Raw genomic sequence first — 17,376 nt, 5'->3', positions numbered from 1 at the left:
TTTATTTTGTTCCAGATGTTTCAAAACCCTTATGTTGCACACACATCAGTCTGTGTGACTGAGCTTTCCTATCTGCCTCTCCTCTGCAGACTCTTGCATTTTGTTAAAATATATCTGTTAAAAAAGTTGCTCACAAATTCTACGCCAAAGAAGGTGTTACAGAACAGCCATAAACAATTGACCTCATGTGGTTTGCCTCTGACTTAGGTGGCGTTGAGAGTCCATTTTCCAGACCGTCATGTTCTACAGGGATTCTTCCGTCCTAGTGAAACTGGTAAGAGCAATCTGGACTTCAGCCTATGTAGCTGTAGCTGATCTCTCTCATCATTGATTAGTTGCATGACAAAAGAGCGTGTGGCTCTGGACAGATTTTTGTGCTGTCTGGGGAAGTAGTACTGCTCTGAAGGAGCAGCAGTAGCTCGGTACGCTGTCCTTGCAGGGCCCCCGAACGGGATGAGAAAAGAGCCTGGGGTAGTGAACTAAGTTAAGGGGAGTTTATTTCCAGGACTGCTTGGTGGAGACTGTCAGGCTACTTGATGGTAAAACGTTTGTGCTTAGGAAACTGCATCACTTGATATCCTGTTGTTTGTGTCCAAATGGTGTGCTGCGGAGATAAGTTTGGACACTTCCTCTGTATTAATGCTTAAAAAGTTTTGGGGAAAAAATAGCACCACCACTCCCTCCCCCAATCTGAAACAAAATAAAAAACCCACAAAAAACCAGAAGAAGAAAAAGAAGCTTTAGCTACTGTAATAAGAATAAAAGGGATGAACCTTTCTGCCTCCGTTGGTTCACGAAAGGCGGTCAGACCATACACCAAGTAGCTCTTACTGTTAACGGAGATCCTCTTGTTCTCAGCTGGCAGTGTCGGTTACCCACACAATTTATTTTTTTTTTTATACTTTTGTATAGAACAAGAACTAATAACTAGTTACCAGAGTCTCACCTGGCTGGTCTCTGCAAATCTTGCAGCTGCTATTGGATTTCCTAGGAAGAACTTCACTGGCATCCTTAGATTTTTGCTAAGGGACCTGCATGTCTAAGTTTTTGGGTGTGGTGTTTTTGGGGGGTTGTTTTGTTAGTTGTTTTTTTTCCTCCAAGGTATTTGTGATAGTAAGTGTTCTTTTGAGGAAAAGGCAATCTACAGACATTGTAGAGGGCAGTTCTGCTGTTACAGGTTAGCATTTTTGCCCAGCATCTGAAGAAACAAATGTAATTCAGCAAACCTTTCTCTCCTTTTTTCACAGTTGGCATTTTGAGAGACTTTGTAAGAAGCCACCTTGCAGATGCAGACTTACCATTTTACTTGTGTGAGTATGCTGTTGGTAACTTTTGGCCGTACTTTACAAAGCCTGTTCCTAGCTGTGGTGCGTATGGGATCTTGTGATGCCATGAGGTATGACCTGGGGAGAAATTCCTTCCCTAAATACACCCTCAGAGTGCAAAGGAGGTGTAACCTGCTCACTCAGCCACATTATGCTTCTGCCTAATGAGAAGCCTACGTGGGCAGTGTGAATGTGTCGCTCCTTTAAAGAGCAGTAGTCCCTTCTATACCTGCTGTGTTTATTGTTTTGGCTGCTGGGTGGTCCTGTTTTGTAACTTGTTTTTTAACTTCAGTTATTGCACCTCCCAGAATCATCTTGAACGATGAAAGTTTGACACTCTTTGAGGTAAGGACTCACATGTGTGCTCTGTGATGCTCTCTGACTTCCAGCTCCCCTGCACCCTGCCATATGCTTTAGTTACTTTTCAAAGAAGCTGCATAATGTTGTGATCCCTGTAGGCTTCTGCTTAGCCAAGACTTACAGAACCAGGTGTTTTGGAGCACGAGCTCTCCACCAGAAGAGGTCCACCTTGTGCAACAATATGCACTGGCACATTGTGGCGTGGTCGGGGGGTGGGGGGAGGTTCGCATTGTTCCGTGCATATGCTCAGTGCCTTATGGAGTCTGAACTGTATTTAACCTTGGAACATTATTACAAGAGCTGAGCTAATGTGAGTTTGCTCTATCTGTAGTTGGAGTAGCCTAGTAGGAGATGTGACACTGGGTTTGGATAGGTAACTGTTGTCGCTTTCTACAGCAGGAGCTAGAGGCCATATTAGACAAAACTGATCTTTTTGATAATTGCTGTGTGAGAATTCTTTTTAAGCCATCATGGACATTGAGGAATATGTACTTTCTATGTGTGACTTTTCCCAAGGGCTGAAATTTAGTTTTTCAATCCAGATTCCTGGAGGTGTTTTGCAAATGTCAGATGAGGTGGTCTTGAAGTCTCTGGCCAGGGTCTCTTGCCTGTGTAAATCACACGCATGTTAAGAGGCTGATTGAGTGATTTTGTCAGTGATTTTGCCCCAAACTCACCCTGTTTGAAACGTGCTGTCATTCAGAATTTCATGGACATTTGTAGAGTGATGCGCTGAAGATCACTGCAGGATAAAGGGTAGAGCAGATTGCAGTGAAAGGTTTTGCCTGATGCTCCCCAGGGAGCAGGAGAGGTGGGCAGGGAGAGGGATAGAGAAAGGGACTTTTCAGGCGCATGGTGAATGAGGGAGGGATTAGCAAGCCTCTGAAGCTGTTTGTAGTAGAGCTTTCCAAATTCCACAACTTCCTGACCAGGCCATGTGGAAGAGATATGTGTGCAGCTGCTTTTAGACTGTCCAAGGAAGCAAAGTGTGTATCTCTGTGTTCACAGTGGGAAGTCTCTCCCCTTCCTAATACTCTGTTAAGAATTCTTTGCTGAAATTTCAAGTTTTGGGAGTGGTTTTGTTGATGTTGGAGTCCCTTGCATTGTCACCATGCCTGTGACAGGTTCAGCTGAGACAGGAAGTCTGGGAACACATCTCAGCCTTTGAACTTGTGTCTCTACAAAACATACTGCACTCTTTTCAGTGTCTCTGTAGGAAGTCATAGTCTCTCTGCCCTGTGTGCCACGTTTACCTCTAGAATCTCATGGACTTCAAGTTCTGGCACTATTTATTTGATCTTTAAGATGGACTTTTTTCATTTTGTTAAGTACATCCTAGATGCTGAAGACTCAAAATCTGCCTCTGTAGTAATCTTTTTTCCTACTCTGTTCATTTTCCTGGGATGTTTTGTTGCCGTTCAAAGTACTTACCTTTCTGACACTGCTTTATTCCATTGTTTTCCGTCACTGTTGGAAAATACCCTGTCTGCTCACGTGCCTGTCCTTATCACCTTGAAATCTCCCGTGACCATTCTCTTCCTCTTTTTTAGGTACCTTCTAAATCCTTTGCATACCTACTCATTCCACAAAGGAAAGGAAGTTTCTCTGCCTTTTCTGTAAACTTGAATGCAGCACCCTCTTTGCCTGGCCTGTGTCTGCCTCCTCTTCATCCAATCTCTGATTCTGTCTGTGGTCTCCGCTGTTGGCTTTGGTCTATCTTCTGAATAAAGTTCAAAATCCTCTGCTTACCTGTATTTACTGCCTGCCTGTCGTGTCCCCCCTCCCCATTCTTTTATCTTCTGTTTTTCAGCATACAACTAACGTTTCTCTGGATGTCTTCTGAAATGTAACGTGTTCAGGGAAACACCCCAGAAATAATTGCATCTACTTGTCTTTGAATGAGAAGCTTTATGGCAGGGATTTGGTTTAATTTGCTGTGTTAAAGCCTTCGTTCTGTACCTGGCACTGTTACTTGTGCTTGTTCCATGTGTGGCAATTTCCCTCCTAGTTGTGACATTTACTGTGGAATTCATCCCTCATGGCAGCTCCCTGTAATGTATAAAAATGTGTTAAATTAGTGCTCTTTAGAGACTTAGAGGTGCCTTACAACCCCGTCTTTTAGACTCTTTTAGAAGTCACAACTTGATGAAGAACCTGCTTGATTTTAATGTCAGGCATCTTCAATTTGTAGTGACTTTCCCGAGATTGAAGTGCTTGCTGTGTCACATGGCAAAGGTGCAAAAGCCTTGATGTCAGTGCAAAACTGTGACTGTTCAAGATATGGTGCCCAAAAGTTGAAAATTCTCCTGCAAATGGACTGTTTTAAGGAATGGTTTTTCTCGTTTCTCACTTCCTCTGTATCAGCACAAAAGAATAACATCCAATTAAGATAAAGGATGACAAATCCAAAGTTGATTTAAGAATTCTTTTTTTTATGCAATGTAATTAAACTAATTAGAAAGCGGTTGTGTTGAGAATTTGGGCCTAATTAAAGAAAAATGGATTTTTTAAAGCCTAATCTAAGTATACAGAATCTTCACAATTATTTGCAAAATGTGAAAAGCAAGTCTCATAACAAGCAAATCCAAGTGGTTGGTCATATCTTGCAATGGGTGGTAGTGATGGGCTGAAGAAAGTAACCTCTTTGAGGGTATGGTTTTAGCTGGAAGGGGGGCGTGTGTCTGCAGCCTTGTGCAAGTCGAGGTTTTGCTCGCACATGTTGCTCATGCTCTGCGAGAGTTTTCTGGTGCAGTTATGCCAATGGGCCCAAGTAGACTTTTTCTACAAGAGACCTTGCTAAAGTTTATGGCAAATTTAAAGAACTCGCTTTCGAGTTGTGTATTTTGTCTCCTTCTGCAATTGAGTATATGAACTTTGCGAAGCTTAGACTCGTAGCTTGTCCCCATAACCCATCTGGTGCAGAAACCAGAAATCTGGTTGGAAATGTGTATGCAGCTATAGGTATTTAACTTTCTAGATTTTTTTACTATATGTATTCAGTTTGACACTTCAAAATGCGATTGTTTTCCAGAGTTTATCTCCAGAATTAGAAAGGCCCATCCAGTTCATCACAACTGACTTGCAAAAATGAGTTGATGGTGAAAGGACCAGGCCAGAGCGTTCTGTAATCAAGTTTTTTTCTTTTTTTTTAAAATTGGGTTTTTTAAAATCAAATTATATTCATAGAGGCTTTAGCCTTGAGTGCAGGGCCCTAGGGCATTGGACATGAGTGCATGGTCGGAGCCGAATGCTTGAGGCCAGCAGCACTGCTCTAGCGAGGGGAGCTGAGCAGAGTTGAGCGGTGAGGCCAGACGTGTGCCATGGGGCTGGCAAGAAGCAGCAGGGGAATCGATCTGTTTGAGGGGTGAAGAAATCAGTGTAACTTCAGGGTGAGAAGGGAGAAGGCTCGAGGGGCTGAGGTGACTTGGGAGGGTAAAAGAGAGGGAGAGGGAGCGCCTGGACGGGGTTGGGCTCCACTGCCTATTCAGAGCGTTGGGTTTTGTGGCAACAGCTTCTGCGCTGCCAGGACCGTGTGCTGGGCGAAGAGCACACGGCCACGCGCGTTAACGCCCTGGAGTTGTTTGAGGCGGCGGTGGCGTGGAGCGGCTCTGACGTGAAGCGGGTTCGCAGGTGGGCAGAGCTGTTTCACGCCTGTGGCCGTGTCGCCTGCGTCCCGCGCCCGAGGCCTGGCAGCCCTGTCGGGCGTGGACTGTTATGGCAGGAGTCGTTCTGTGTGTTTATAAACATTTTATTTGGATGAAGCATCAACAGGAAAATGCGATTCCTGCCGAGAACTGTCATACTGTACTGGTCACCCGTACTGCTTGTCGGACACCGCGGTGCTCCGGCGTGCTAGCGTGGTGCTGTATCCCAGTTGAGATGGGCAGGTTCTGGATGAAGCTTTGATCCCCGTTACTGGTGTAAAACCCCTTTTCGTCTTTAACTTTCGCCTTGAGTCAGTGAAGGCCTCATGCCATAATGTCCTCCGCTCGAATAGGCTTTCGCTTTTCCTGCTGCAGATCCGAGTGCTTGGCAGGGGCTGAAGGGGCCTTTCTTCTCCAGGGAAGAAACGAGTGCGGAAGTTGCTCTGGCTTTCGTGTCCCGGCAACTGTGTTATTGTTGGACGTCCTTTTTTGTAGGCAGCTGTTACTAACCGGGCTGCTTCCTGCACCGCAGTGCTCTCGGTAAGACCGGCACCGGCCCCGGCTGGGAGCAGGAGAGGGCGGTGTCCGGTGTTGGGCCCATGGGGCAGTGCCGGACAGGGCTCGTCCGCTGCCTCTCGCTTATCTCGGGCACTGCCTTACAGACTGTGACATCTTCAGCCTGGCGGGAAGCGTGTGAGTCCGTCACCGCTGGCGGCAGAGCCCACTGCGGCGCCCTCCTGTGCGGGGTGGGGCCGGGCTGTGCGTTGGGCGAGGAGAAACCTTTGCCCCTTTCAGGCATCGTGTGGTCTGGGGGAGGGCAGGATTTTGTGCTTTAGTTGGAGCTCCCCTTCTGCTCCGTTATCTGGAAGGAGAGATGAAAAAACAGAGCTGCTCTGTAAAGACAGAAGGCATGTGGTGAAACGTGTGGGTTTTGGGCTGGGGAAAGAGGAGCTTTTGTGCTAAGGTAACCTTGCAGTACTCAGCATCTCTGTAGTGTGAGAGCTTGTTCTGGAATAGTGCCGGGTGTTGGTACGTAGGATGCAAAGGGGAACGAAGGGCTGTGGGGTGTGTGGTTCTGGACGTGGTAGGGAAGAGGGGGCACGGGTAAAGTATGGAGCAGCTAACTTGTCAAGCTTTATTGTGGGCTCTTTTTTTGGAGGATGCGTGAAAGGTTGAGGAGGAAGGTTGTCTTTATGGGTAGTACAGCTCTTTGGGGTCATCAGGCTGTATTGTGTACGTGCCAAAATTCACGACTTCCGCTCCAGGTGCTCTGTGTCACTAGTATTAGTGGTAGCCTGCTGGAGTGCTTTGCACCTGAGGTGGTTCCCAAAGATGCCTGCACATAGCCCGACACTTGATTTTAATGGAATGTTTCTTAGATGACTAGAAACCTATGTTTCTGTTCAAAACAGGTCTTCCAAAACAGTTACTACCATGTTGTATCTAGCCATTCTGGACTTTTTCAATATTTAACTTTCCTATTATCAGGCTGTTCACTCTTTCATACACATCTTGCTTGAGCAGAAGGTAACATACCAAATAGAGGTAGACTGTAGGTGCTTCGTGGAACACCTCTGGAGTATATGTTCATTTCTGGAATAAAGTCACTTTCAGAGGAAACAAAGGCAATCATAAGGAAGATTGCACTGAAATCTAATTATCTCTATGATAACAGTGAGTTGTAATTAAAGCTGTATAAGCTTTTGGTCTAATTACCCTGTTCCATAAATGCTTTCCAATTTTTTTAATGTGACTTATTCTCCTTTGGCTCTCAGTGACTTCTTGGATTCTTGTTCCCCAAATATGGTGCTTAAACTCTTGAGAAACAGAAAATGAGAAATAGTTAAGAAAACCAAAGAGAAAAGGGATAGAGGATGGCCTATGGCTTCTGCATAGTCCATTCTTGGTTTTCTGGGTTGCCTTTGTGTCTTCTCAAAATACATGACACTGTCATGTCTAAACGTAAGTGCACTGTTATTATTAGGACTGTGGCAGAGAAGCATCCAATTATTTATTCTTTTCAGTTTAGTCATGGGCTACTTAATTGCCTTCTGTTTTCTGCTTTTCTTTCAGAAATGCCTTGGTACATAGGGAATTCTATGTAGCAGCATCCTCAAGGCTACAAGAATTCTCTTGATGAACTTGAAAAGAATTTTCTAGAAACTTACTGTCTTTGCTGAGACTGTCAGAGACGGAGCCTGCTTGAGCCCAAGCACAGAGTGTCTGGACAGTGACCACTGCCAGCTTGAATGTTTTAGGAACTTACTGTCATGGAGACTGCATGATTTCTGACGGTATCACAACCCCACCCTCTGCTAGGGTATCGGGTATAGATGTTTCTTCTGTGATACGACTGGGAGTTGGTTGTTTGGGATTGCTTGTCCAGTGTCAGACATGGATCATGGACCTAGCTTTCCCAGGTGTTAAGTTAGCAGTAGGTATCCTCCACTGCATAGACTGCCTTGTGCTGTCTATGAGAAAAAGTGGATGGTGTCTGAGCCAGTAATGTGAGCGCATTTGACCACACAGATATTTATAAATGACTGAAATTTGTGCTGAAACCGCTAATGGGAGTCACTGCAGATAGTGGAGTAACATGTTATCAACACTTCTGCTCTGTCTTCACCCTCTTGCTCTATTCAAGCTGGTAAGATTGGAGCCACGTTCATTAATCTGATCACTTACAATGGAGGGAGAACCTTATGCCGCAAGCAAAACCAGGAAAAAAAGACAATATTGTCAACTTGTTTGCCAAGATACTTGGACTGAAAGAACTGTCTGAAGTGAGTTCTCCCAAAATATGTGTGTATTTACAGTATAGAGAGCACACAGATTGGCAGCAACGTGGAGTTTTTGGAACCTGTAAAGTCTTCAAGGCATTGCTTTGATTTTTTTGTTACTGCTGTTTTTGCTGGCTGCCTTATCGTCATGTCCCTTGAAGTGTTTTATAATGGTCTGCTCTCCAGAACTGATCAACTGCAGGCTTCCTTGTTGTAGCACTTGGCTTTGGGTTCCTTATGGGTCTGGTTGCATGTTTGTGTTTTTCTAGGTTAGCTGAGCTTTTCGGAGTTGCTTCTTCTTTCTCCTTCCAGAAACAGGCATTTGTGTAGTGCATATCTGGGTGTGTTAGTGGAAAAAAAATAATTGATTGCTGAGTTAATACTAGGAAAGAGTTAGCAGAAGGTAAGAATACGAGCCACTGGAAAAGTCAAGACAGTAAGAGGGCAGGAGGCCAGCCTCTGCCTTCAGAGGAGCTAAAGGAATCCACAGGCTTCCACATAAATATTTAGATCTTCTAATCAGATCTTAGAGTGCACTGAGTGTTTCCTCTGGTGTGTACTGTAAGGCAGAAATCCAGAGGAGCTGTTGTTCCTTTCTTTGCCTTGGTTCTGTTTCCATATCCTATTCGTTAATGCCAGTTTGGGCAATACGTCTGGCATGCTTTTTCAGTGAAGCAGACTATGAATGGAGCCATGTGAAGCCTTCTCTGCTTTTGGCAAGAGTCTGAATGCAATTTCAGAAAAATTACTTCATCAGAGTCAGTCCGTCGGAGGCATTTCCAGTGGCAGCCCTTGCGTTATTCCACTCGCTAGCAAAGAGAATTGCAATTAATAGTGAAATTCATCCGTCCTGGAGGATCGCATTCACCTTCCTGTGTGCAGTCTTAGCCCTTTACTATCATTCAGGATTTTTCTCATCCAACTGGATTTCAGTAGCAGTGTTACCTCCTGTTTGTCCTGCAGGGTCCGTTGACGGTGCTCGCGGAGGCTGTCTGCACTCGCTTCCAACGCTGCCCCGCGCGAGGCCGGGCTCCTCGCTCTGGGTGAGGACCTGCCTTGTACGACTGAGTTCAGAGTGGAAATTCTGCCAGAAATGTTCTCTGCTACTGTCAGTTTTGGAGGCCAGATCTTTCTGATCTCAGCTCAAGGGCTCGATGAATGCTTTTATACCTGGATTGCTTGTTAAGTAGCCTTCTCAAAGTGGTGCTTTCAAATCTTATCTTTGCCTTATGAATTTTAAAGGTCCCTGCTCTGGCTGGATCGGACCTCCCCTGTATTGGCTGCAGAATATCCATCTTCTTTGGCAGTTGCAGCCCACATTGAGCAGCTTTGTTCTCAGGTTATAAACACGAACCACTTAGTTTGCCCCTTTCACCGTGACTGTAGTGTTTATTTCTGTTTCAGCGATGCTTTGCAGTGTTGCTGAAGAAGCTTTTTGATCCACCGGCTTTCGGTTGAATTTTCCAAGAGCTCGTTTATGTGTTTCGGGTGTGTGTGCTGTGCAGTATTTCATGTTGGTAGCTTGGGTTTCTCCTTCCACGCGTGTGTTCCTTTGAAGTGCTTATTTTCTAATTCATCTTTTAACATCAAACTAACAGCAGACCTGCGGCACTATAGTCTCCTCAGATCATGTAACGAAGGAATGCTGCTTGTTCTGGCAGCTGCACCTTCCCCTTGGGCAGCCAGCCTGCCTGCTCTGAGAGCATCGCTCTGTCAGTGCGCAGCATCGCTGCGCGATGATAACGCATGTATTTCACAGTTCTCTGTTGGAGGATTTTTTGAATGTGTATACCTGGAGATACCTGGTGGAGGAGGAGGTTGTTGAGTCATTATCTGAGGAGGGTTCTGCCTGAATCTTTTCTGGGGTCCAGGAACAGGTTACTAAAACATGCAGTAAAACAAAGCAGAAAGTTTCTGTTGTGTATTGCCGCTGGATTCCCAGGGAATGTTGTTCTATTGTAGATATTTTTATCATGGAACGCAAGATGCAGTAGCCCATGTACCGCTCTGCTGTCACAAACCACACTCACCACTATGGTGTCTGAGTAACTGCCCTCTGAGCTCTGAAATACAATTTGAGTTACTTAGCTACAGAGGTTCAAACTAAATGTAGCTTTATGAGTTACAGGCTGGTCTTCAGATTTCAGAAATGGAAAGAGTTCTTTAAGCATCTGCAACTGTAACTAAGTAAATTGGTAAAGCTGTGTTATTTAGATCTTTTTAAAATCTGAGGATTTGGTTGCTCAGAATGATGTCTTTAAATGGGGAGGACAGTAAGCAGGACATTGGCTTCCTCCACTTCTTGCCTCATCAGTGACTTTCCGATCCTTTCACAAGAAAGCTGTACTGTGATAAGGCCTCGAATGGAACTCTGGAGATTTAAATACTTAATTCGCATTTCTGCTAGTGCCATCCTGTGTGACCTTGAGTACGTTATTTGGTCTCTTTAGGTCTCAGTTTTTCATCTGTGCAAAAAAAAAAACCCAAACAACAAAAAAAAGAAACCTCATACTTTCTCACATTTTTATTTATATTGCATGTTGCTGTCATTACATATCTATATAATTGCACAATGGGACACCATTTCCAATTGGATTTCTAGGTGGTTTTGCAATAAAATAATATCTTGTAAATATGCCTTGCACAGCGTGATTTTGAACGTTATAGGTTGATAGATTAACAGCATCTATTTTACCAGTCAGCATGGTTTTGTATCTTTGGCTGGAAATCAAGCAGCGAGGAAGAGAAGTGCTGGATATTTGAGTATAGTAACTAGCTGTTGACTCATTTGTATTGTAGTAATTCTTTGCATATGACCGAATGGAGTTTTTGAATATTTGTTTCAAACAGCCTATGATTCTTTTGGTCAATCTGACAGGCTCAGTGTCGCTCTAAGAGGTTTTGATTCACAAAATATTATAAGAATCCTATGCAGTGAGGTTAAGACTGCAGAATTCTTCTAGAGGCATCGATATACGCATTAGAACAACGGCAAATGAGGAAATACCAGCTGATGTGCGAATATAGTTCTCAGGTAATGGTCTGCCCAGTGTTCAATCCTTGTATTCTTAGCGGTGTTAGAGAATACTAAAGGCTCCAGCTTTGGGTTTGTGTGTTTTCCTGGACTGCAGCTACTAAAGCCTTCTCATCTTTATGCCAAGACATTCCTTGGCCGATGGGATCATTCCACTGTTGTTTTTTTTTTGTTGTTGTTGTTGCTTGTGTGTGAAATGGTGCTGATTTAAATACTTTAGTGTTACAAAAAAAATCTCAGACAACATTATGTCCTGCCAGTGACTAACTGGAGAATTCCTGGGTGATCAGTAAGATGTAGCTAGCTGCCTCTCTACTGAACCCTCAGTAAGTGTGAATCGGGATGGTACCTGAGAATTCTGCACAAAGGAAGCTAGACAAAGGGTTGTATGAATGAGCCAGAAGTCTATTGAATTGAAGAAAAATAGCTTACTGGATTTGGCAAGAGGGGACTCTGTGTTGGCTGACCCCTAGGAAAGGATAGGGATGCAGGGAAATGAGCCATGGGAAGGAGGTTGCATTCTGTATACTTGTGAGCTGCTGCCTAGTCCTTTAAGTTTCTTTCAATTAAAAGATTTTGAGCTGAAACACTTGGACTGATGTTTTGCAGCAGTGGGAAATGGTTGTGGAGGCAGATCCTGAAACTTAGAACTATGGTTATTTGTCAACCTGTGAGGTAAATAGGGTAGAGGTTTATATCGGGGCACGTTCTGTCTGTGTGTTTGGTGAGTGTGTCTGTCTAGCTCTTAGTTTGTGTTTCTCACTCTTTTTGTGCCTCATGCAGGCCCTGCCACGAATTTTCTCTGACCCCTTGGGGCAATTCCACATGAAGCTTTGATGTGTGTGCCCAGAGCTTGATTGACAAGGAAGTTCTGGTGGCGGGCAGAGGGAAACGAAAAGGGCAGAGCTTTGAACTAAAGGGCTTTGAGCTCTGAGATGCTGTGCTTACTTATCTCCTTCAGAATGTTAATTATTTACCAGATAATTGGTCGGGAGGGGGAAAAAAGAGAGGGGAGGTTATTAAAAATTCCAACACTAACACGCTACAAAAACCTCATTTCCAACTTGCAGCTGGCATGAAAAGGATGTTGTGTGTAAAAAGGCTCGAGTGTATGTGTGTTGGGGGGGGCTTTTTAAGGCACCCGTTTCCTAAATAGAGAGATCCCTTCAGACGAATGCAGCGGAAACATCAAAGCTCTCACAAGAGTTTTCTCTGGGGTTTCTAAACCGTGTCTGGTACTTTTTTAATTAAAAAGTTTATGGAGAGCTGTCTTTGTGACTGAAGCAGGCAACCTTAGGCCCTGTTGATTGAGGAATGAAATGTTAAAGACCTAATAAATAGTGATTTCTGCTAAAATGTCCATTCAAGGATGTGAGGATGCCTGGCCACTTTAGCAGGATCTGAGACTTAGAGTAGACTGATGAATGTCTCTTACTTCAGCCTAACATGATGTAGGCCATACTGTATGTGAAAGTTTCCTACAGCCTTTGGATTAGTGTAAAAAAAATTATAATACCCCTACGCATTTGAAGTTTGTAGTCAGGGAGACAGGTGAAGCCGTTTCACTTTGCCTCCAGTTAATACAGGTTTATTGGTCTCTAGATTAGTAGTAATCCACAGACCTCCTTCATGAAGATCAGGGTCCTTCTGGTAACTGCTGTGCTGGATCAGGTCCAAGGACTGTCGTTCCAGTATCCTGACTGCTGATGGTGGCAATAGAGGTTCAGAAAACTCAGAAGCCAGCAGCCTGCCTGGCACAATTCTGTCGTGTGCATTAATGATACGAAGAGGGGCAGTAGCTTGCTTTTATCTGTCAATTTGTTTATGGATCAAGGTGATAAATGTAGGTTATTGTTTTGCCAGGGTAAACGTAGACCATTAATCAACATTTTAAGTACAGTTTCTGGCTATGACAGTACTTACCTCTTTTGCACTATGATGATTTGGTTTCTTTACCTGTCTCTTAGTATAAGGCCTTCTGAAAGCTTAAAATAATAGTTTTTCTTTATGTAGTATATACTGACATGTTAATTCCAGTCGTAAGTATGATATTTTTCTTTTGGAATCCTTACTGGTACAGCTGGTTACACCATATTGCATTGATCTTCAGCATATCACCTTCAAACCCTTTTAGAAATAAAGCCTGTGCTTGCAGCAGTGTCTGTTTTTAGCACAAAGCTTAATAATTCTAAATCTCACTCTGCAGTCCCCTGAGAACACTCGGATGTACCATCTGGACATGGTGATGTTGTGCTTTTTAATGTAGCACTTAGTTTGAGCAGTTTTTAATACTGCTTCAGTTCCTTTGAGGGTGTGGTGTCATAGTATAATCACTGTAAGGGGCAGAGCAAACTTCATAGGTAGGTACCTTCCTCACTTACCTGCAATTGCTTTTGTGATCCCTCGGTTGAACTGGTGAGACTGCAAGTCCAGTTTTACAGTTTCTTTGGTGCTCAAAAGATAATTAAGGGACTGATGCATCTGACATACGGGCAGAGGCAGAGAGGTTGGGGCCGCTGAGCCTGGAAAAGAGGAGCCTCGGGGAGGGTCCGTCAATGTGCATAATAAACGTGATGAGAAACAGCAAGGAAGATGGGCCAGGCTTTTCTCAGTGGTGCCCAATAAAAGGGCAGGAGGAAATGGACATGAATTACAGGAACTTCCACTGAAATAAAAGGGGAAAAAACCCAAACCAATCCCACTGAAAGGATGATCTAGCACTGGGACAGGTTGCCTGAGCAGGTTGTGGAGTCTGTCCTTGTTGATATTCAGAACCCACAGTGGTTCAGTGGTGGCGATGACGTTGAAGGATATTTCTACCCTTTTAGCTGCTCAGTCTTACCCACCTTGTAGCTTGTTACAGATCAAGAACAAGTTACTCTTCTCCAAGCCTCCCTGATGATGAAACTGATCCAAAGAAGTCATTGAAATTCTCTTCTTTAATTGGATTCCTTAATCGCAGTAATTGGTGGCCCAAGCGATTATTGAAGGACTTCCTTTATTTGAACTTCGTACTGTAACTTTTTGTTGTTTTAATCCTTGAATTGTATTTTAGCTCTCTGAATTTCATTCTGCTGCTTCATTCCTTGTTATTGACATCAGAAGTATTAACTACCAAAGTTGAAGATCTTTGTTATTTTTTTAATTATGGCTAAATGACAGCATTTGCTAGTTTGCTTTAATGCTTGCTTCCCTGCTTGCTTTTTTTAGTTAGGGCTGCACAGCATTTCTAAGACTCCATTTTTCCAAGTAATGTTTATTCAACAGCTGAGGATTGAATAGCTAAGGGTTTTACTTCAATTTCCTCTGGCTTCCATGTCTTTAATCCAGCATGCTTAATTTTCTAACTCTCTCTTTATAAAATGTGGTGTTTGTGTTAATCATTCATACCTTTTCATTTCTTATGGTGTTGAATTTTATTACATTGTGATCAGTGCTCTTATGGGCTTGAATCTGATCCTATATATTACTTAGGGTTAGTTGGAAATAATTTCTTTTCTTTTGTGTTTACAGTTACTTGTTCAGTAGGTCATCATTTGAGCTACTGACAATTACTTCTCAACAGTATAATGTTGTTTAATGTGGTAGTATGATGAACACAATTCATACTTGTATTGAGTTTTATTCAGTATATATTTATGCAGAGGTAGTTGAATAAAGCTGTTTAGCCATGACGTAAGAGACTGATTGTAAAGCAGTGAAAGGAGAAGACAGTGAGAATGGCCGTTGTCAACATAAGTTGTCAGAGGCTTCATCGTTTTGATCTGTTGCTATTTAAAATTGGAGAAAAACAAATGAAGTGCAACAAGCTGGATACTATTGGTGCATTACATTTTGAGTAACTTGAGAGACATCGGTCGCCAGCTCATTCTGCTTGTGTGGTGGGTGCACACCGTCAAAGGGGGGAAACTGAAGTGTGAAGCAGTGTCGTAAACTTACAAACAGGTTAAATTAGGAACCAGGCCTGTTGACCAGAGTTGTAGACGTTTCCACTTTTTTCCCTGGCTCTCTGTCTCTCACTGTCTCACTCTTCCCCCCCTCCTGCCTGCAGAGAATCTCTCTTCTCTATGGAGTGGTAGTAACAGCAGAGTGGCAGAAGCAGACTCTGGCTGTATTGCACTTCTGAGTTGCAGAAGGAAGAGTTTGTTCTCTTAGATTATAAGCTAATGGGAACTCTGTTCACTGTGTTTTTCGTGTATGTGTTTGACCAGAAATTGCTTGTTGTTGTGGAGCACTGAACAGGTAGGTGAACAGATAAGATCCAAGGTAGTGTGGTGCACGCCTTCTGGTGCCACTCCCGGTGAGACAGGCCGTGTCTCCCACCTTTACACTGATGTGGTTGGCCAGGGCACCGTGGCACTACCCTTTATCATAGGTCTTTTTATACGGAGACAGTACTTATGAGATCACAGACTAAATAAACTTACATACTTTAACTTACTTTCACTTGATTCGATGCCTCATGACCGATATGTGTTGGGGTTTTTTTAAGGTGTGCCACACAGTGTAATTAAAGCACACACTAAATGAATTATGATTTGGCTGACTGACACCTCAAATAATAGTCAGAGAGGAACTGTTGGAAACATAAATGACTTATGTGTGTGTTTTGTTGGAATGAGTTCTGGCCACACTCTGTTCGTTACTTTTGTCTGGTTTGTAGATAGATACATAAATACAAAATAATATTAATAACATTTGCAGATGAAATAAGATCATCAGACTGACAAATGCAGACATGAGAAGGCAGTCCTACAGTTATCTAGGTCACGTGTTGAGCTAAATGGATGTAAAAATGTTTGAATATGGCAATTATTCTGACAAGTAGGAACTAGGAATTCAGGCTAGATTTATAAAATGATAGACTGCGTCCTGGAAAGGTGTTGAAACTAAACAAATTCCACTAGAGACAGGGTATAAATATAATAGAATAATCTAGAATAGATTTCTGAAGGCATAGCTGGGTTTTTAATGTCAGCCACTCAGGTCTCAGAAGATTCTTAATCGTACTCACGTTTTCGGCTCAGCAGTGGAGAATGTGGGTGAAATATAATGGACTGAGATACAGGGACAGAGGAAAACAAATGGCAGGTCATCAGTGCAATGAGCACTTGCTGTACAGGTCTTGTCATCTGTGTGTAGTAGAATAGATCATTGAATTTTGCCTCATGTTTTACTCTGGGTGCCCTGTGCTCTACACAAGTTCAGTCTTTTCTGAATTATAGGTGGTTCAGTGACCTCAGCTTAAACTCTGTGAATTTGTCCATAGCTGTCTAACCTCTTTAATGTTCACAATGAACTGTGTAGTCTCTTCTTTTCCCTTTTTGCTGCAGGCTAAACTCTTTCCAACTGCTGTCATTCGTTTTGGGTCTGAGGAGTGTAGAGGTGAGTGAATTTCCTCTCTTCTTCAGCTGATTGTATAGCTCCTATAGTAGACTCAGAAGAGTTACATCCTTATGTTGAGAGTTCTTCCAACAAAAGATAATGCAGTCCTCGACAAGGTTGGTAAATGTTCCCATTTCGAATGGCTGAAGCTCTTCAGAGCTAGCTTGGTCAGTTAGCTTGAGCAAAACCTAGTGCCTTTCTTACAAGATTTGTTAGGCTATGGAGTAGGCATTGTCTACTATGGGGACAAGAATGATGGAACGATGACTCTGTAGAAGGAAATTCTGTTGTTCAGAATGTTATCTAGACAAATGACTGTGAAATACTTTCACAGATCTCCTGTTGTAGTGGACTGGCTAGAGATGGGAGAATAGATCTGAGTCTTTGATTCTTTGATACCACTGGTTTATGCTTAGAATTTCTGTTTCTCCCAGAGATTATAGCATGCTCTGGTTTCACAGAAAAGTTTCTGAGATGCAGTGAGCACTAAAAGAAATATCAAGATCTTGAGCTTTGAATGATGAAATAGAGTACCTCTGAGTTGTGAAAGAAACTGTCATAGTTTAAAAGTGTCCTGTGTCAGCTGGGGAAAGGTGATGGAGATTTACTGTAGTATACAGCAGGTATTTGTTGAGCCAAGAGCTACATGATTCTGTGGTGATCGATGTCTCTGTGTTACCAAACAAGTGTTTGGGTTTCATTTTTAAACAGATTGTTACCTGAAATCGGACCTGTTGAGCTCTGCGGTTTCCCCTTCTGCAGCTGATTTATTGGTAGCCAGGTATGTTGGAACTGAATACAGTTGCAAATGAGTGAGTATTTCAGGGATGAGAAGCACAAAACACGAA

At 43.2% G+C, this 17,376-nt stretch overlaps 1 protein-coding gene across 1 annotated transcript in view; it reads left to right on the top strand.

Annotated features, from left to right (window-relative positions):
- The window catches only part of ASPSCR1 (ASPSCR1 tether for SLC2A4, UBX domain containing), a 45,963-nt gene that overhangs the window by 26,231 nt on the left and 2,356 nt on the right, over positions 1 to 17,376 (top strand). Inside the window, 5 exon segments of the mRNA XM_086623979.1 lie at positions 208 to 274; positions 1,248 to 1,310; positions 1,618 to 1,670; positions 16,477 to 16,528; positions 17,240 to 17,309. Coding sequence (XP_086480105.1) covers positions 208 to 274; positions 1,248 to 1,310; positions 1,618 to 1,670; positions 16,477 to 16,528; positions 17,240 to 17,309 — 305 coding nt within the window.

This window comes from Tauraco erythrolophus, chromosome 20 (genome assembly GCF_009769465.1).
Source record: "Tauraco erythrolophus isolate bTauEry1 chromosome 20, bTauEry1.pri, whole genome shotgun sequence".
NCBI lineage: Eukaryota > Metazoa > Chordata > Aves > Musophagiformes > Musophagidae > Tauraco > Tauraco erythrolophus.
The sequence above is the reverse complement of the archived record's forward strand: the minus strand, read 5'-3'. Positions and strand labels throughout refer to the sequence as shown.